This window comes from Colias eurytheme, chromosome 27 (genome assembly GCF_061535395.1).
Source record: "Colias eurytheme isolate Ceu_HAF_F1 chromosome 27, ilColEury1 Martin Lab GWU primary, whole genome shotgun sequence".
NCBI classification, from domain to species: Eukaryota; Metazoa; Arthropoda; class Insecta; order Lepidoptera; family Pieridae; genus Colias; species Colias eurytheme.
This window is the reverse complement of record NC_143006.1, coordinates 274,400-295,730: the sequence shown is the minus strand read 5'-3', so window position 1 is coordinate 295,730 and position 21,331 is coordinate 274,400. Positions and strand designations below refer to the sequence as shown.

Sequence of the window (21,331 nt, the reverse complement as noted above, 5' to 3'; positions counted from 1 at the left end):
CACATATACGGGAATAGGTGACATATTAATCAAAGACAGACGCCAGACATCAACCACTGCGCAGCTGGGAGTGTAAAATTAATTTCTCAGCGCAAACATTAACATACCGTCTGCGAGTATTTCTCTTATTTTAACTATCAGAATTTAACTTTGGCTAGACATAAGAAGGGCTTAACTTTATGACACACGAAATTAAACCTTTTTATCGTAAAAGTTAGGTTGAGTTTTATATAAAACAGTTTTATCGAACTATTGCAACTATTTCACGGTACGTAAGTTTGAAAAATTAACTTTATCATAGTGGAATAAGGTCGATTTTTCTCTATTTTAATTAAACAATACAGAAACAAAACGTTTCACACGTCTGCGTGTAGATAAGCTCTAGTCTTTGAGTGCTTTTACAAAAGTTCATTGAGACGGGATTTATATTGTTTTTGTATGAAAATGCAACTAAAATAAAGTTATTTTATCAACGAAATAAAATTATATGTATGTAGTTTGTAATTCAAATAACTATTTTTTTCTGCGTTGGAATTTTATATTCATGGACATTTAATTTTATATATTTATCACAAGGTAAAGCTTGTACCATGAACGAAGACAACAGCTGATGAACATTCATTAAATCTGATAAGCCCTTTTAGTTAAAATAATAAATTTGAACTAAATTTTTGTTGAAATAAATATTGTACACTATACTTATATAAACAGATTTGCTGTAACCCGCGGTTTTACCCGCAGTGCTCCGCTTCTATTGGTCATAGCGTGATGATATATAGCATATAGTCTTCCTCGATAAATGGTCTTCAAATTGGACCAGTAGTTCATGAGATTGGCGCGTTCAAACAAACAAACTCTTCAGCTTTATAATATAAGTATAGATTGAAAACGTTAAAAAAACCACGGTTAAATGTATAAGTACTATAATTTAGCAGTTATAGGAATCGAATTCAGAACCCCCGTCTTAATATTGTAACCACGGTACCAGTAGTCTTATTAGGAATACGTAGGGAATGTAATTTGCTGGTAAAATACCGCATACTAGGAACATATTAAGTGTTTGGCACTCGAAAGCTCGTAACTAGATGAACAGAATTAGATTGAACGCTCGTAAAATTGTTGTAGCTGCTAGCTACATGACGATTCGCGTTATTCGCACAAATACGAGCAATGTTTCGAATTAAATATAATTTCAATAATGAGGGTATATTTCTATTTTATATGATTTTAATTTGAATACATACATTGACCTGAATGCATGTGATATTTTTGATAGATAGTAGTAAAATAAATATAGCGATTTCTATTAAAGTCACTATAAATGTGTTACATTTTATTTACAAACTAGCTGCGCCGTGCGGTTTCACCCCCGTGGCTCCACTCCTGTTGGTCGTAGCGTGATGGTATTATACCCTATGGCTTTCCTCGATAAATGAGCTATCTAACACCGAAAGAATTTTTCGAATTGAACCGTTCCCGAGATTAGCGCGTTCAAACAAACTCTTCAGCTTTATAATATAATATAGATAATTATATTAGTATCTACATTTAGATTGCTATTCAATAAAAACTCAATTGCTTTATTTTCTTTTCCTCGTTTTATTATATTCAAAAGGTTTTTATACAGATAACGAGGATTTGATTAAAAGATACTTCAAAATGCATTTTTTTATCTATTTAAAACTTGAAGCAATGCTCAGTTCCTCTCGCACTTGACCTTTTTGTCCTGAAAATGATGAATAGATGCAATAATTACAATTATGAATCTTAATTACTATGCAATAAAGTACACTTTCCAAAGTGAAGGTGGGATATTAAATTCGCAGCGATCGATAAATCTTTGCCATTGCAATTTATGCTTTATGCAAATTGGTTAACGTTTATTTTACTGTATCTCGTTATTGTTAACATTTATTTGGTACTTGCGCATGGCCCAATTTAACTAGAGCTCTCGACGATGTATATAATGTATACAGTGGAGGGTCTTGCCGTTTTGAGATGAACTTATTCGCAAAATAATATTTTTTAATACAAATTTTGTAAGCTTTTAGTAATGTAGAGTAGATATCATTAGGCGCGTAGGTCTTGGTTTATACATATATTCAAGAAAAGAGCATATTCCTACTTGAAAGGCCGGCAACATACTCACAATGTCTCTGACACTGTGCGTACATATGGGCGACGTGGAGCACTTACCACCAGGTGACGCGTCTGCTCTGTTGCCCCCTATTGCATAAAAAAAAAATAGATTTGAAGACGTATAGCTGTACCCCTTGCTAATAATTAATGACGATCAATATTCAAGTTTTAACTATGCATGCACGTCATGCAGCATTCGCAAAATCTTCACATATTTTGAAACTTGCATGTCCGTGCTATAACCAATATACAATGATCTCTTTATTTCAATAAATTACTATAAGATCGGGGTCAACATTATTTGGTCGGTTTATGTTTCAACTGAACTCTGTGCTAGTACAATGTATATGAATGGCGGGTTCAACACAATTTGGTCGGGTTTTCAGGAATGCTACAAACGTGATAGGTTTCAGTTTTCAGTATTGCGTCGGCCGCGACGGTGAACGCACGTGTGACGTGTCGCGTGTTTGTTGAAATTTTGGTTTTTAATTTTGTTGTGTTGATTGCGTTTTTATAAAGTTAATCGTGGTTTGTAGGGACATGTGAAGGTATCGTGTTGTTAAATGTGACAGATAATATTGAGTAATGGTATTTAAAAATATGATTTTGGTATTTATTAATGAAGAAATTAAATTAAAAATCATTAAAATTTTGTTTATCAACTGATTGAAATGTTAATTATATGAATGATGGAATTTATAATTACGGTCAAATTGTAAAATAATTGTAAATTTTGTTTTAAAATACACGGCTTTTTACCTTAATAAGTGTAGTGATGTACGTATAGTGTACATGATGTATCGATAGAGCACATTACTAGTGTTACTCGACAAACAATAGCGCTCGCAGACAATGGACAGACGTGACTGCGTTTGTTTTATATAACATTTTAATTATAATACTAGTTTGTATTATGTGGAAACCTGTGCGTAATTGCTAATATACATATTGTATATATAATTTTTAATACTAGCTGTGTACTGCGGCTTTACCCGGGGTATAATCTAGAGAATGCCACGAAGAGATAAGTAGCTTTCTTCTGGTGAATGAATTATTAGAATCGGTTCATTAGTTCTTGATATTACTGCAAATAAACCCACAAAGTTTTTATTTCATGTAATTATACTATGAAAGAAGTAGATTAAGCGAAATTACCTTCTTATATTTCTCTGAATATGAATGTTACTTTGAAAAATTTCACACCTAAATTCTAATTCATAAAATTATCGTAAAAAGTGTATTTTTTATCATCTTTATATTGCCCATATTTTATTATATCTGTAAAAATAACATAAAATCCAAACTAAATACACCAAACAATACTTACAATATACGTCAACGTATGTCTGTATCCCCGTATCCATTGAACGAATGAACAAAACAGAGTGACGGTAGTTTCCGCGTCTGCAACTGATAAGCGAGGCGCCGGTAAAGTTGGTAACTCTATTGAGACGAGACACAATATAGTGGAAATGGAAAATCTTTGTTTATATGTATTTTTCATAGCATTTATGTATCTAGGTAGGATAGGACCTATCACTAGGAAAAAGTTTTATCATTCTATTAAGGGTATAATATAGTGATAAAACTTTTTCCTAGTGATAGCATTGTTTGAAACGCTTTGTGCTAAATAATAAATAGGTACAAATAATTTAGTTTACTGTAATTGTAGGAATATTATCGTTATATGCTATAATATTCCTTTATTCCACTCAAATGGTCAAAATATTATTGTGCCTGTATGAAAAATGTTTTTGTCCTTTAAAAAGAATGTTTTTATGCGGTAGAGTAACAAACATACAAACTTTAACAGCAATTAGCGCAACTTTTCGTAACGTATATTGATCGCATGACTTAAAGCGCAAAAGCTCTTCAAGAGTTGGACGTCAGCGTAATCAGAGGAGTGCATTAAATTGGTTTGAGAATGAAGTGAATTGGTAAAGCGCTGGATGCGCTACATTGCTCTTGTGGCGGTTTGGACACGCGCCAAGCGATTTTGGGAGCTGCAAGTTATATACTTATAGCGATTAATTAGTTGTTTAGACATATATTAGATAATTTCAATACTAAAACGTAAGTATTAGGTGGGTTAGGTAGGTAAAGGTGACGTAAACGTATTTAATATTAGGCTTTGTACATCAACAGACGAATGATAGATTTTTGAATGTTAAAGAGTTACTTATAACAACAGATAAAACGCAGAATTACACATTATGAAATATTGATCATTTATTTTGATATCCGTATGTGAACTTCAGTTTCTTGTAAAAGAATTATATGCCGATGTTAGCAAAGTTATATTTTGCTCTACAACTCTCTTTACAAAATGCCCTAAGAGTATAAATATGTAAGTGAGTCTGTTAATATGATGATGATAATGCTATAAATGACGTTTATAAAACGCCCTCAGTTAGTCGCATGTACCACAAAAAATTGTTATTTACCGCGGTCCCACTTGTCCCTCGCGAGCTTTACGATTGTCGCTCGATGTTCGGGAATTCGGGAAATCCTTCTCAATAAAGCGTATTTTTGTTCACAAACAATTCATTTGTATTTAAGAGGCGCCTCTTTTGAATGCTCGTCGGTCGTTTACCTTTTTTGTTGGTTACGTATTTGCTGCTATAATTTTTGATTTAATTAAATGCAAAACTTTATCGTAAAGATTTCAAAATGCTCTATTTCTTTTACGAAAAAACTCTGACTCAATTTTGCAATGATAAATATAATTCATCTTCCTTCGAATACTGTATCATCGACGATTAAAATAACTTGTTGGCAGTAAAAATCACAGTTATTGTAAACAATAGAAAGATCCGCATAAACAAATGTGTTGTGCGATAATAAAACATTGTTTAGAGACGGCATTTTATTCATTGCTGATCCGCCATTTATAGCTTCCTCGCGTGTTACGTGCCCGGGTTTAGAAGTCGCAAAATGTGCTGTAAAGTTTATGTGGCGATGTGACTTCATGTTTTGGTAGTATTCGAATGTTTTCTAACCTAGCTGTCGAAGAGAATTAGGTTTTGATCTCACTAAATAGAACCTCCTTAAGCTATATGCAATATACAACTATGTGGGTTCTTCTCCATAGATACTGCTTTCCGAATCGATGGTAAAATATGTTATTGAATTTCTATAAATGTTTCGTAGATAAATTATTTCAGACTTTACCATACTCACCGATTTTAATCTTATATCCTGTAAAATTTTATGAAAAAATACAATCTTCACATAGAAAGTCATGCTTTCATTCCAAAAAATTGTATACTATTTTGACATTAGTTCTTTGAAAACTTCCCGTCCAGTTGGTAGCACTGACGTCATTCCCATTGATGTATGTGATAATCTACTTGTTTTGCACTCGGTGACACTCAATCAGAGTACGCGCTATCTCTGGAGTGGCCGCTAATTGATTATATTGGCCCAATGTTTGATTTTTACCCGTAAAAGCATCAGTTGCTATGTATAGGATTCGTAGGAATAAGTAGGTATGTTTGGTACGGTCTGGGAGTTACCATGATGTTTTGTAGCAGTATTGTTTCCTGTATGTGAAAGTGATGCCGCTAGACGATCTATAGAGCGCTGTCTTTTTTTCACACTGGAAATAATATTGCTTTAAGACAACATGACAACTGAGGCATGTCTGTCTGGGTTTGATTAAGTTGATGTCATTATTTTTTGGGGTTAATCTTTGGGATGTTTTAAGGGGTAAATAAAATTAAGTTTACTTCTAAAGATGTATGAGTAAAGTTTGGTTTCAAAACTGGTATACGCAATTATGCAAAATAAAATCATACCATTGCATATTTATGACACCTAGCGCCTGATCTGTTATAAATGTATTTGTTACAAGAGTTTGTATGTTTGTTTATCAAATTTCTTTACAAACCTTGAAAAAATTAATGGTACATGGAATTTTATTACGTCATTAAATTTTATAAGCAATAACGTTCATGTTAAGTGGAAGATTTTAAGCAGGGTTGAGAATTGTATATTTTTTCCTTAGATTCCTTATTTCGTGGAAATAAAAGTTCAAGTAACTCTTACTTATATAAGGTTCTGGAAACTGTAAGGCTTCGAGGCTTTTGCAAATCTTTGTTGATTACAACGTCATCTGTACTAACAAAGTCGAAAGGAAGGAAATTTTAGCCGAAAATATTTAACAACTTTCTTGGAATTAACTTGAAAGAATAATGTTATTAAGTAGAAATTTTCCGTATGATTAAAAGTAACTTGAATAATTATTTAATATAAAAAATCTAAGATCATTCATTTCTCTTCAAAAATAGTAAATTTGAAGAGCTTCCAATTTAACTCACGTAGCTTTTCATTAATCTAAAGATTATGCAGTCTAGACTTGAAACCATCCAATGCAACCAATTTTGAATTTAATTATTCAAATCTTCACAGGAAAATTTCATAGATTATAATATATATCAGTCGAAACTCGATAGATTTTTATGCTTGCCTCTATTTGCTTATGTTTTTACTTTTATAGTGTTCGTTATTAATATTCATAGTAGCTGTACTTTAAAAATTAAATTTTTCATATACTTTGATATCTAATACTATTAAATCTACAATGATTTATTAATTTTTCACTGTAAATGAATCCCTCTCAACAAATGTATATTCAGTTGATACCACATTAATTCGTTAGTCTTCCCCTACCATACATCAAACTTCACGAAATTAACTGTATGATTATTCATACGCTCCCAGGAAATATTTACGCTATGCTGGACGTAAATATCTGGCAATGACAGGAATATTTATCATTACTAGCGACCTCTGATTGCGCGCAACGGTCTAATGTGCGTCGGATTTAAAATTACCACTTTTATTGGTGATTGAAATGAGTAGTTTCATGGTTTCTGTTCGACTGAATAGTGCTTCTTTTGATGCGTATTTTGGTATATCCTTTGTGGATAAAATTAGTTGGTCTCTGTTGTTTGTCTGAATGTTTTTATTTCTACTTGCTAATTTGTGACAACGGCTGTAATGCCGTTACCAAATAGTCTCTAAAAAAAGGTTTTGTATGAAAGTTCTTCTATATCAGTAGGTAGTGTTATAGTAGTATCAATAACTATTGTAGTATTGCTTCCAGAAGCCCCAAAAACAATTCTTTTCCGCGAGAGCACAGATAATGAACTTTATAATTTATATCAACATTAAAGAATACATTCAAGGTCGAAAATCATATATTTTTGCATCCGTTTAAAATAAGGATTGTGTTGTTCTTCTCACTTCATTGAGAGCATAAAATTTTCATCGATTTTCACGGCTCGTTGTTTTGTTTGAAATCTCGAGACGCGGTTTCGACATCGTCTCTAAAATATAACCGAGACAGTGGGTCATGGGCGCCGTTAACTATTTTTCATATAATGTAGTTAAAGCCGTGTCTTTCGTCGGCAAATTGGCTGATTAATTAATTGACTAGGTGAAAGTATTAACCTTATTGTTTGTCTGGTTAGATCTTTTATTAGCGTTTGTGTTTTCAGATTAGGTTTCGGTTTTGGAATATTGTTACTTCTGGGAATTAAAAGTTTAGTTATGGTTGTTGTTCGATAAACTATTAGCCCCGAAAAGGTTTGAGCATTTACATATTTTGACGAAGTTGAATATGAATATCATAATTTTACTTGTTTTCTTTGAATTTTATGTTTCCCATGAAAATAATAAAATCTATAAATGACAATTTCACGAAACAAAAAACACTGTTTACACGAAAATGTCATCTCTCGAATTCTCATTGAGTCAACGGCGCGAAGACGAGATCTTTCATAACATTGAATCATTGAGGAAATTCCTCGAGCGACGAAAATAATCGAGTCCCGCGTATATAGTGGAAATAAATCATACATTCCCATACCGATGCGACGTAGCTTCCTCCCGCGCTTGGTTTAGTTGGAGACAAGTGACGGTATCATTTCAAATGATTCATTTGAATTCGGTTTTCCAGTGAACGTTTGGGTATTCTGTTTTGATAGAAAGTAACCAGATTTGACGTAGAATGGACGTATATTATATCATCATCATCATTTAAATGTTTCTCTCATTTGATTACGACTATGAAAAGGCTTGTAATTATTGTATGATAGCGATTATTCCTCTAGTCTAAGATTTATATTGAAGATTTGCACTGAATGATAGTTTCAGAGATGACATAATGATATCTAATAGCTTCAAATTTTCCGAAAAACATTTTCATATATTAAAAAATGTTTAATAATTTATAACTAGGTCTATTTGAAGCCTATAATAACCCGGTTTAGTAAGTTAGCAGGCTAACAACACGGAACCCCTTGTAACCTAAATGCAGTTATGTAACAGGATAGAGAAATAAGGCTTCAACGCTAAAGTCACGTTCTGTAACGCTCTACTTGATAAAGGTGGTGTTGTTTTTTTCTATACATTTTACTAGCTGTGCTCCGCGGTTTCACCCGTATTGCTCCGCTCCTGTTTTTCTTAGTGTGATGATATATAGCCTTCCTCGATAAATGAGCTATCTAACACCGAAATAATTTTGCAAATCGGACCAGTAGTTCCTGAGATCAGCGCGTTCAAACAAACAAAATCTTCAGCTTTATAACATTAGTATAGATTCGTCTTCTGTGTTAGGAGGGCGGTGTTTTGGATGGACGTTAGTGTGGATTTTCTTGAGGGATATGTGGTTTGTTTGTTTAGACAATGTATTGATTTCATTATTGTTGTTGATATAATTTATAATGGTTTTATTTCCAAATGGTATTTTCGAAGGTGCTTGACCATACTTTATATTTCTTCTCATATTATCAATGTTGTTCATTGATAAGATATTTATTTCTATAGAGTTATTTATATTAGTAGATCTGTGTATTCTTTCTAAACAGGCATTAATGTTAATATGTTGTTGTTTCAATACTTCGAGCTTATTTATTTTTTGCTACAAAAGTACTAAAATTCAAACTTAGATCTGAGCTAACTAATATAAGGTTAATAACACGCAGAAGCTCATAGGTGCAGCTTCACGTCAATAATCGTGACATGTGCACTAAGCCTTAGGTTTTACAGTCGCGCAAAGTAGGTTACGTCGGGCCCTAAGCGAGTATTGGCTCTTATGTACGTCGTTATCCAGGGTAATAGTTTCTTTTATACCGGCTTTTATATAGCGTATATGTAGTACTGTTTGGTTTATGTGTGCTGAAGGAATATTTTCTTTGAGGGCTGAATGTTGTCAATAACAAGATGTTTTAATATTTTGAATAAATAAATGTAAATAGGCCGTTCTTTTTTAGACTAGGTGTAGTAAACTGTTCAGCTATTTGCATATTTAATTTATCGGGCTGGCATAAAATTTGTATTTATATTCTTAAAATTAAAACTTATAACGCATATCGTGTATGGTTGAAAAAAAATAACAGTCAGAATAAATGCGTATCTTTTAAAATAGTTATTATTGATTAATAGCCATAACAATGAACATAGAAAATACAACGCTGCGCAGTTTCCGTATCAAAACATATGAAAATATGTAAAAATAACCAAAACAACACGATTGAAACAAGGCTGTGGAATGAAGGGAAATATTTGTAAATCTGAACATTCTACTAATTATTTACTTAGAAAATATAATATTTCGTGTGTGGTTTCATTTAGTTTATTTTTAGTGTAGTAAATACTGCAACATCACGCATAAAACATTTTAAGAGGTTAGCCTATATTATGTTCAAGTAAAAAAAACATAGTTATATTAAACTAGGCACAGAAAGTTTCTTCAATTGAAATCACTACATAGTCCACTCTATGTCCCTATGTGTGCTTAAATCTTTGAAACTACGCAACGGATTTTGATACGGCTTTTTTAAGTAATACGGCGTTTTGTCTTAAATCTAATAAGTTTTAGTATATAATTTATTACATTTAAGACAAAACGGGCGAAGCCGTGGGTGGAGAGCTAGTTAAGTTTATATGTATAGAAGTTTAGTTGTTTGCTGTCTAGGTACCTGATATTTGAGTGTCCAACAACGAATAATAAACCTTGTGCTCCTCAATTATTATTAGCGTAGCTCTCATTAACGACACCGTCAGTGGCACTCCAGCTGACGTGTGTTTGCACAAACATAAGGCGGGTAGATGTACATTTACGATCGGCTCAAATGCACACACATAAACTCGCATGTTTGCGCGCTGTACTCGCCGCGCCTTCGGAGGAACTTTCCTATACGTGTGAAGTGTGACGTCATTGGATGGTTCTTATAATTGCACTTAATTATGGGGTGAGGAGGTTCGTGGTAAGGATGGGGTGGAGGTTGATATGATTGAGTGCAGTTTTTAGTGATATAGCTTTATATGAAGCTTTTGTTGCACAACAACCGCAAAATTTGGAAAATTCCTCTAGAAAATACGCTAATCTCTATGTACTTTTATTGTTAAATGATAAAACTCCGAATCGAGCTTTTAGTATAGGTACTTTTGCCATAAATGCACTATTGCGTTTATATTTTCAGTTTCAACTTAAAACAATACTTAAACATACGAACTCTATCACTAAACAATTCGTTTGTTAATTCATTAATTCGCACTAAAGCTTTTCCGCTCTACGAGCTTGCGCCCGCCCTACATCCATGCATCTGCCCTTATCAGTCGTTCCGCGGACGCCCTGCGGTTCGGACGTGTGCCGCGGGTTATATGTTACGGAGTACTTTATATATGCTCGTGTCGAAGTGACGTTTTGGATTGTCGTAGGTTAGGTAGTGGTGTGTAGTGTTTTTGTTTTTCGATGGTTATTGATAATAAGTAATGTAGGTTGATGAGTATGTAGGTATAGCATTTTTAGCTCGAAATAAAAACATGAATTTTATTGTTAAGATGATTGTATACTGAGTAAATTTTTGTGTCACTTTAACAAAGAAATCTCGGGATTTTTTTTATTAAAAAATTTTTGAAGTAGGTACTTAACTATTAGACAATTTGAAAAAGATAGTATTATCACTTGCACCTGTTATACGATGCTCTGTTTATAATTTATTTAGAGACAATTTAAAGATAAGAAAATCAGGTCAAGTGCAGTCAGTACAATGCATCGAGATATTAAATGACTTCCGTTATTTTATAATTATTATTTAGAATATTTATAATGTGATGCATATAATATCTAACGCGTTGGGTCACCGATATCAAAATGGGAAAATATGATAATTGTTTAAAAATAATTGTACAGATAAATAAATATAAATAGTTAGTAGGTATGTGTGTATGAATAATATTAATAAATATAATGCACAGAAAACTAATAATTTATTTATATATAATCGGAATTGCAAATAGTTTCCAATCACTGTTTTCGTATTGGTTAGTTTGTTTTCAATTGAAATTATCATAAGCTTTGTTTGTTTTAAACTTGGTATATTTTATCTTTTATTGTTAAATGCAGTTACCAAGTACAGAACTATGTACGTTACACAGTCAATGTAAAAATATATCAACTCTGTTTGCAACTGAAACTCAAATTCAAAAATACAACTAGATTTTTAAAAGCTTTATTAGTGTGTTATTTCTTAGTTTCGGCGCAAACTTTCATCTCGAACGAAATATTAACGTTTGTAAATCGCACTTTTTCCTATTAACCTATTAAAATAATAAATAAAAAGTTAGTATGTTTGTTACTCTAACACACATAAATGACAGGACGGATATGAATGATATTTGGCACAGTTTTTGCATAAACCTATATAATTAAATATCATTGCTTTAGATGTATTATTTGTAGGCAAAAACGAAGTTGTATAACCCATGCTATATAAGAAAACCATATGTAGAAAAAGCAAGAATAATATTATAGGAAAATAGCTGTTTTTATACGTTTGTAAAAAATGGTCATCCAAAGGTTACACATGCAGGAAGTTAGATTAGCATATAGTTACGGCACTAAATTAGCCCTTAATGCCTGTGTATGGCACATAGCAGGACGGACGATTGATTTATTTCTATATATCTCTAGATTACCTATTCAACATACTATTATTTATCTTCTCGGAAATAAACGATCTGGTACTTAGAATAATTATTATGATGTTGGAGCGCGGCTTGCTAGTGATTTTGTTCATTTTAACATGACAATGCTGTTTAGCTTATTTCGTGTTGGAAATTAATTGAATTTCAATGTGACGGTTTATCGTTCTCTAGTCTAATATACTTTTTAAATAATTAAAAATTAAAATATGACATTTAGTTATATTTTTTAAAAAACGTGTTTTTAATTTTTATGAACAACCTGCCGCTAAACTAAACAGCTACTTATATCTTCGTGGCATTTCTTATACGCGGACGTAGGTATGTACATAATTGCATAAAATAACATCTAATGAGATAATGAGATAAAATGCAGTAGTTGTCCTTTAGGAAAAGCACTAGCATCTGGATAATATGAATATACGAGTATTTGACGATGACGTCGGTGTTAAAAGATTCATTGCTCTATATTTTTTTTTTATTTTTTTATTGTGTGATAGGGAAGCGCTTGACCACGATCTCGCCTGATGGTAAGCTGAGATGTGGCCTATGATGGAGCGCGCTTCCCTAGAAGGTACCCGTTCACTCTTCGCTTGAAGACCCCCATATTGTACTCGTCGGGGAACACATACTCAGGAAGCATGTTCCAGTCCCTCGCGGTTCGGATGAAGAATGTCGATCCGAACCGCTTTGTCCGGGTACATGGAACATCCACCATATGGCGATGCCTAGAGTCTGTGCGCCTCGACGATCGAAGGAAAAACGGGGATGGCGGAATTAAATCGTGCAATTCCGCAGCGCACTCACCAAAGTGTCTATATATTATCAGTACTATGTATTTCGGGCAATAACTGAAAATGTACGCGCGTCAGATGCAATATTTATATTTATATAATATATATGTGTATATGATGCGGTAAATAGATTTATGAGATTGTAAAATGTGTAAAGGATGCGTATTAAGAGCAACGTGCCATTTCCTAGTTTCCAAGGGGGAAAAGTTTTTGTAATAATTGATGGTTTTATGGGTCATTTCGTGATGTTTATACGAATATAATATTATGGAAAAAGTTACTGTGAATATTCGCTGTGAATGCGTATTTGGTTATCCATTAGAGCCTAGAGGTCGTTTAATAAAGGAAAATATACTGAAAAAGTACATTAATTATTATAAAAAAAAATCATACATATTATGCATTCTTCCTGGAAATTATTATCAGAGATAAAACAAACGTGAAATGATTATCAATGCCGATTAATTTATTTCTGATTGTACCATTGCATTATTATACCATACCATACCACATTACCATAATCAACGGTTTAATAAATAACGTTAAAAAAAATTAATTATTTATAAACATATTTCAGCATTTAAACTATTCTTACCATTTAATTGAACAATTTTACAAGTATTTAGCTTATTACCACGAACACAAGTGATCAGTGACTTAGTGTACTCCAGTGAAGTATATATGTAGTACTCTAGTGTAGTGTAGTAAATTCAAAAACAGTTTTTCACTTTTACTATGAATACAAGCGATCAGTGATTTTATAGTGTGCTTCTGTGAAGTATAGTTTACTCTAGTGTACTCTTGTGAACTATAGTGCACTCTAGTGTACTCTAGTGTAGTGTGGTACGACACAAAATGGCGGCGCAAGCCCCGCCTCGTGTGTCGCGCAACGTGTCGCTGCCAGCCGGGCGACAGCCGGCAACTGTTGGCATGCTGGCGAGGCGGACGCTATCGGAGAGGTGATGGTTGTTGTTGTGTTGTTATAAGATGTTTAAGGGTTTGATTGAACGAAATCATGATGGAAGGGAGTGTAAGGGAAATTGCAACTTGTAGAAGTGTGCTGATGTCGAGGATGTCGAGGAAAATAAATATGTATCAATAAATTGTGTGGTTCCTTTTATATATTATATAGTGTATTCCTTATATATAGTGTATTTATAGATGTATATGATGATAGATATAGATTTATAGATGATCTAAACAACATCTAGCTACGATAAAAAATTTGTAGAAAATTTATGACCTTCCAAAAATATACAAATACAACTCTTCTCCTTATAATACCAACTGTTTAGCATCCAACAATATTATTTCACAAATAATATTTTAACAAAAAATGTGTAAGTAAATCATGTTTCTATGCGTTTATCGTAATTGCTTGTCACGTTACAAGATAATGTGCCCGTCAGATATTTGTCAGGATGCGCCACTCATGTGACGGAACGAATTATCAATGCTTTTTTTTAACATTATTTTCTATACAAATAATATTGAAATTAATAGAGACTTTCATTATTGAAATGTAGATGGGGTTTTTGCTAAATGTTTTTTTTTTTGTTATGTTTCGTAAAATTTATTGTAATAGATCGACGTGGTTTACATGTTTATAATGTGCTCTTAATGTTATTCAATTAATTTTATAATAATTTAAATGTCAAGTTTTTATGCCTGTAAAATTGATGAGCATCATTTATGTTCCTCTTTACTGTTCATTGTGTAAAATAAAAATTATAAAGATTGATTTTTTCAAAACGGTTGCTTCTATTTCTATAGTAATGTGCAACAAACAGACACGCTGATTTAAAATATTAAGTTTAAATATTCACAAATCGGGGTACCTAAATTCCACCAGTCTAATCTAGCTACTAGTCGTATAATCGATGTAGGTTATGTAATACGTTAGTTGTTACTAATTGGATTATAATATTGCATTTAGAAAAGTAATAATTGAATAAACAATACTTTGAATGACGACCGTAATGGATTCCGTTGAAGTGTGTGGGTGTTTTTAAGTGGAATTTAATCGTGTTAACCTTTATTTCATGTTTTTATTAAGGGAGGGTACAGGCACTATTTTGTATTATATGAGATTAAGTGAATGAAGTTTGCCAATTAGCCCGAGTTGTTCAAAACTAAAATAATTTTGAATGAGACCTTTCGATATTTTTGTAAGAAATTTTAACGATATTTTTAAACAATTCTTAAAAATTACTTGTGCTCATAAAGTCTTGATAATAACGTATTCTGACGCAAGAAATTGTCTATGTTTGATATAAAAATATATACAGCAATTGATATTTCAAGTAAGAAAAATTATCCCAGGCAGTGGTTGGTTCATTTGCATTAAATTTAGAAGAAATATAAAAGTCTGTCATAAAAAATATTTCACGGACGTTTAAAAGGAAAAATTTACTTATACATCTTTCTCTAGTAGTTGTATACTGAAAATGAAATGCTACCTTGAACATATCTGCAAAGATACAGATTCTATTAAAGCACATCCGGCAATCCGTCAAACGGTGAAATCTATTTAAGTCACTCTTGCAGTGCGTATATATAGAAACTAAATCAATAAATTGTCTATCAATCACAATCGTAAATCCCAGCCGAGGTGTTCAAGGATAATAATTAAATATATTGCAATTTGATCATACGTTATTTATGGATGTACTTGTGTATGATTTGGTTTAACAGGGACGTCATTTAATATGGATGGTAGAAATTTGCGTGTTTCTTATTGACAGAGTTAAGAAGGAATAGAAGGTCGATAAAGCACTGCTGCAAGGATTGCATAAAGTGAAAAACTTGCGTAAAAGATCATAAATAGATATTGTCTTTTTCAAACAGAAAAGCTTACTTGTTGAAAGAACTTAATAATTCTTATCGTTGACCTTGTTACTACGATAGATTCACTGCTGTATATCCCTTAGTTACTGGTTCATTCATACAGCTTACTAATCTTTATGGTCTATAAGTTAAATAATTGCGATTAAAACCCGTCACATCTCGTCATTCTGTCAAAAAGTGCGTGGACTTTGCACAAACAGTATCAGATGTGCGCGCGCGCGTTCCGGATTTAGTGTAATAACTTCCCCCACATGTTTGTAACTCGCTTCCTCCCGACCTTTGATTCTGCGTCTAATTATACCCATTTCTATTGTTTTCCCGGAACCAGAGCCGAGTGCGATGTGCGATTGAGACTTATCGGTACCTACTAATCATTCATCGTATTGAACGGGTGATGGATTTTTGGGAAGCGTTTGATTTAGTTTGTAGTTGTGTTGTGTGCTTTTGTTTGGTTGTGTGGGTTGGGTAGATTGTTCTAAGAATGTATATTGGCAGAATGAACACTTCCTAGTTGAATTAATGAAAGAAGAACATTTATGACATTTCAAGGATTATTTGAAGATACAATAGTGCTATAATGAATTGACTACAAAGATATAGGTCGATCTCGTCTATAGAATTTTGCAATTTTAAATTAAACGAAAGTGGTAAGGGATATTATATTCCATGCATACATAATGCATTGGTGCTGATTTTGGTAGCCAAAATAAACCTCTCATTATCAAGACGTCACACTGGTCCATTGAAAAGTTACATTTGGGGTCGCATTTTTTAGAGGACGCAATTTTATTTTTTTGATGTGTAGGGGGGGTCAGTGTGAAGCTATCACCAAGTTTGTGGGGTCGCCACCCTTGTCCCACGGCCGCCATCTTGAAAATAGCGGTTGAAATGGTTTTTACGATATATCTCTTAAACTATTTATCTGATAATAAAACAATGTTAACATTATTCGTTGCAAATTAAATTTTCTACAACTTAGGTTCAGTAACTTTTTGTCGTAGAACTATAAACAAAAAAGTTATAAGCGAAAATGTTCAGAAATTAGAGATGTTTATATTTTTCAATAAAACTTTTTTTTATAAGTTTACGAAGAAATTATATCAGACCATTTTTGTAGATTGTTTTTCGTAGAACAACTTTTATTTACAACATTTTTTCATTAAGTAAATAGCTAAGGTTTTACAGCCATCCGAAGTGAGTACTATTTTTCAGTAAAAATAGTACTCACTTCGGATGGCTGTAAAACCTTAGCTATTTACTTAGTACTATTTATACTGAAAAATAGTACTCACTTCGGATGGCTGTAAAACCTTAGCTATTTACTATGTAGTAACTATACATAATAAATTGGCTATTGGCTCTTTTCCCAGACTCCAAAACAATGGAAGCACACTGCAGAACATTTCAGCCCTGCTTTTCGACGTAAAAAAAAACGCACTTCCAGACTCTACCTCCTGGGTTGTGGGGAAAAGATTCAATAATTAATTATTAATAATATTGTAAAATTAATTATTAAAAATATTATTAACAAAAATAAAATAATTACTGGTGACAAATTATTATTAGTACACACATAATAATATATCGTATTCTGTATAGTAAAGAGTACTTAAAATAGTACTCACTTCGGATGGCTGTAAAACCTTAGCTATTTACTTAATGAAAAAATGTTGTAAATAAAAGTTGTTCTACGAAAAACAATCTACAAAAATGGTCTGATATAATTTCTTCGTAAACTTATAAAAAAAAGTTTTATTGAAAAATATAAACATCTCTAATTTCTGAACATTTTCGCTTATAACTTTTTTGTTTATAGTTCTACGACAAAAAGTTACTGAACCTAAGTTGTAGAGAATTTAATTTGCAACGAATAATGTTAACATTGTTTTATTATCAGATAAATAGTTTAAGAGATATATCGTAAAAACCATTTCAACCGCTATTTTCAAGATGGCGGCCGTGGGACAAGGGTGGCGACCCCACAAACTTGGTGATAGCTTCACACTGACCCCCCCTACACATCAAAAAAATAAAATTGCGTCCTCTAAAAAACTCAAGGTCAGGCCTAAAAAATGTAACATTTCAATGGATCACACGAACTTCGCAAAGCAGTCCAAAACAAACATTTCTTTTCCGTCGATATTTTCACAATTGAGGAAAAGTCCATTATTCGAATCCGTGGAAATTTTCATCGTTAGCGGCAATAGCCTTTGATTGAGATTTTAATCGATTTATGTAAATAGGCAAAGCTTCGATCATTTTCCTTTTCACTTGAGAAATTATTACAATTATTCAAATTAGATGAAGCATATCACAAATACTCAATGTAACTTTATCGAAGCGTACGTAATTCATTCATGTATAAACAAGTGAGCATATCTACGCAATTCCTGTGAATTCAGTTGTAGGTTGGCATATTTCACTTATGAGCTAGATACCTACAATTTCTGGAATGTTCTGATCAGTTATGAAGGTATGTTAAGGTGTTACCGTACACGTATTGAATGTTGTGTGTTAAGGGTATGGAATGTCATGTATTTGTGAGATATACCTCATGAATTTATATGCCCTAAAAGTTTTGCGCTAGGTGCAGAATCCTGGAAGTTTCTATATGACTTACATTTCTATATGAAACTTCACTATAATTTGGTGAAGAAGAACGTTCTTCTTGGTATTTATAAAGATTTTTTCACATGAAAGTTTTCCTTCATGGAAAATATTGTATGGAGCTTTTAAAAAAAGTGCAATATTTTAATTATATAATATTGTTTTATATTACAGTGATTTGGAGCCAGGAGCGGCGACAGCGCCTTCCGGCAGCTCGAGCAGTTCGAGTTTGTCGTCTAGAAGCAACGAGAGCAACACTGTCGCAGCTGAGCAACAAGGTGGTTGTGATTTGTTAATTTCTAGAGAATTTTTAACTGACTACATAATATGACAATTTGTTTAGTTGCAGCGTGCTTATCGTATCGTTAATCAACTATTGTAGGCTAAAAAAAAATATCGGACAACCCACATGTGAGAATTTTCCAGACATTGAGAATTTTGTAAAAAGATTATACAAAATGTATGTATGTATATATATGTACATATATATATGTAGTACAATGTTCTTTTATTTGAAATTTGGAAATTTGATTAAGCCCGCATTAATTGACAGGTAAAAAGCTGCATTATTAGTTGTCAGAAATTTATTATATTTTTTGGGAAGGTAGAAAACGTATTTTAACACTAAATTTAACAAAAAAAAAGACGGGTTGCATTCCGGGAGTGCCGGCAGAAGTGAAAACTTTATTATTAACGTTGAGCATGTTTGATATTTTGGAATGGTATCCGTCTTACGCTTTTTCGATCAGGTCACGTGTCCTGACGCGAGTGCTCAACGTCGCTAAAGAAGTTTTCACTTCAAAAAATGTTTCATGTTTGCATAAATGGGTCTTTTTGTATTATTGCATGCAGTATATAAGCTTTTTTCTTAAATAAATAATGTGTTATTCCAGACTGGTCCGAAGAAGAGGAGCCGTTAGCAGCGCAGTGGTCGGACAGCTTGCCGGCCGCCGTGCGCGACAGCGTGGTGCTGTGCGCCCGCCTCAGGAAGCGCCAGGAGGTCATACATGGTGAGGAGTAGCTTCTGGGTTCAATTCTTTAGTAGTTTTATGGTCTGGGCAGTATTTTGGTGTCAATGATAGTTATGTTGTAGATAAATAATATGTCATGTTGTAGGTGTTTTTATGAATGAATTGAAGCTTATATAGCTTCAATATACAATTTCTAGAATTAAATTAAAGGTTTCGTATTTAAGTATGTATGTAATTGAGAATTTTTTTTTATGATCCACTTTAATAATCACTGCAGAAATGTCACCTGCAAGAAATTTTGGTATTATTAGATGTTTGTATTCTGTTTAATTTTTTGAATTTTAAATTTTATCTTTCTTAGGTGCCATATAAAATTATGTTTATATCTATGTTAAGCATCATTGTATGTATCTGTTCCCTATCATGTCTTTATTTTTAACTGTCTTTCTTTTGTGGCAAATGAAATATCCCTTTGTCTATATTTATTATCTACGCGCAATTGAGTCTATACGCTTTTTCGTATTGTTATTTTTCATCTGTACTTTCATGTATTTCTTTTACCACGAACATTATAATTCGTCTCGCAGAGCTAATAGTATCGGAGGGGTCTCACGTGCGCTGGCTCAAAGTGCTGGGAGGGGATTTCCTCCGCCCACTGGAGCGGCAGCCCGCATTGTTGCCGGCGGACGAGTTGCGTGCTCTGTTCCCGAACCTGCCCGCTGTGAGGGAGCGGCACGTGCGGTTGTATGGCGAGCTGCGGGCGGTGCGGAGTGAGGCCCCGCAGCACGTGGTCGGCGTGCGGGCTGTGGCTGATGTCATGCTGAACACGGTGAGTGGGGGGGAGGGGTAAAATTGACAGCATTTTCAGTAATTTGTTTATTACTTATCAATGTTTGAGTTTGTGTTATTAATGAGTTAATAATTAATGATTAAATTAATGAGTCTATTTTAAATCAAGGTATTTACGCAAACTACTTTCTTATGCAAACAAAGTATGTACTTATATTTAATAATGCCAATACATAAATGCTATCCATATTTTAGTTCTTTTTTTTGTTTCTTTCTAGATCTTTCAGGCATTGAAAATCAATTAACAAATCCTACTGTCCCTAATAATGTAGAAGAATAAGAATATGAATGTTAAAATCAAGGGAAAATATAAACACAGTCATATTGAAACTTATTTTTATAATTAAACTAGCTGTTGCCCGCAGCTTCGCCTGCGTGGAAAAGATAAATAAACATGATACAAATTTTCATCCCCTATTTTATCCCCTTGGGGTTGGAATTGATCAAAACCCTTTCTTAGAGGACGCCTCCGTCCTAACATCTACCTGCATACCATATATTTCAGCCCGATCCGTCCAGTGGTTTGGGCTGTGCGTTGATAGATCACTATATCAGTCACCTTTGAGTTTTATATAATATATAGATTTAAACACTCTTTACTATCTATCGTCTCAGTTGGGCGAGGCGGGCTACGCGAGCTGCCTGGCGCGGTTCTGCCGCGGGCAGCGCATGGCGCTGGACGCACTGCGCGAGCGGCGCCGCAAGAACAAGGAGCTGCACCAGTTCCTGGCGGGCCGCGAGCAGCTGCCCCGCTGCGGCCGGCTGCAGCTGCGCGACCTGCTCGCCTGCGTGTGGCAGAGGTACAGACACTAAATAGACACACAACAAGGAGCTGCACCAGTTCCTGGCGGGCCGCGAGCAGCTGCCCCGCTGCGGCCGGCTGCAGCTGCGCGACCTGCTCGCCTGCGTGTGGCAGAGGTACAGACACTAAATAGACACACAACAAGGAGCTGCACCAGTTCCTGGCGGGCCGCGAGCAGCTGCCCCGCTGCGGCCGGCTGCAGCTGCGCGACCTGCTCGCCTGCGTGTGGCAGAGGTACAGACACTAAATAGACACACAACAAGGAGCTGCACCAGTTCCTGGCGGGCCGCGAGCAGCTGCCCCGCTGCGGCCGGCTGCAGCTGCGCGAC

The 21,331-nt window shown here is 33.9% G+C and overlaps 1 protein-coding gene across 1 annotated transcript in view; it reads left to right on the top strand.

The window, feature by feature from the left end:
- Nucleotides 1-21,331, top strand: part of RhoGEF2 (Rho guanine nucleotide exchange factor 2) — a 184,491-nt gene that overhangs the window by 148,375 nt on the left and 14,785 nt on the right. Inside the window, exons 23-26 of the mRNA XM_090117129.1 lie at nt 18,555-18,658; nt 19,274-19,390; nt 19,939-20,180; nt 20,816-21,000. Of these exons, the coding sequence (XP_089973255.1) occupies nt 18,555-18,658; nt 19,274-19,390; nt 19,939-20,180; nt 20,816-21,000 (648 nt within the window). The remainder of the gene's footprint in view (nt 1-18,554; nt 18,659-19,273; nt 19,391-19,938; nt 20,181-20,815; nt 21,001-21,331) is intronic.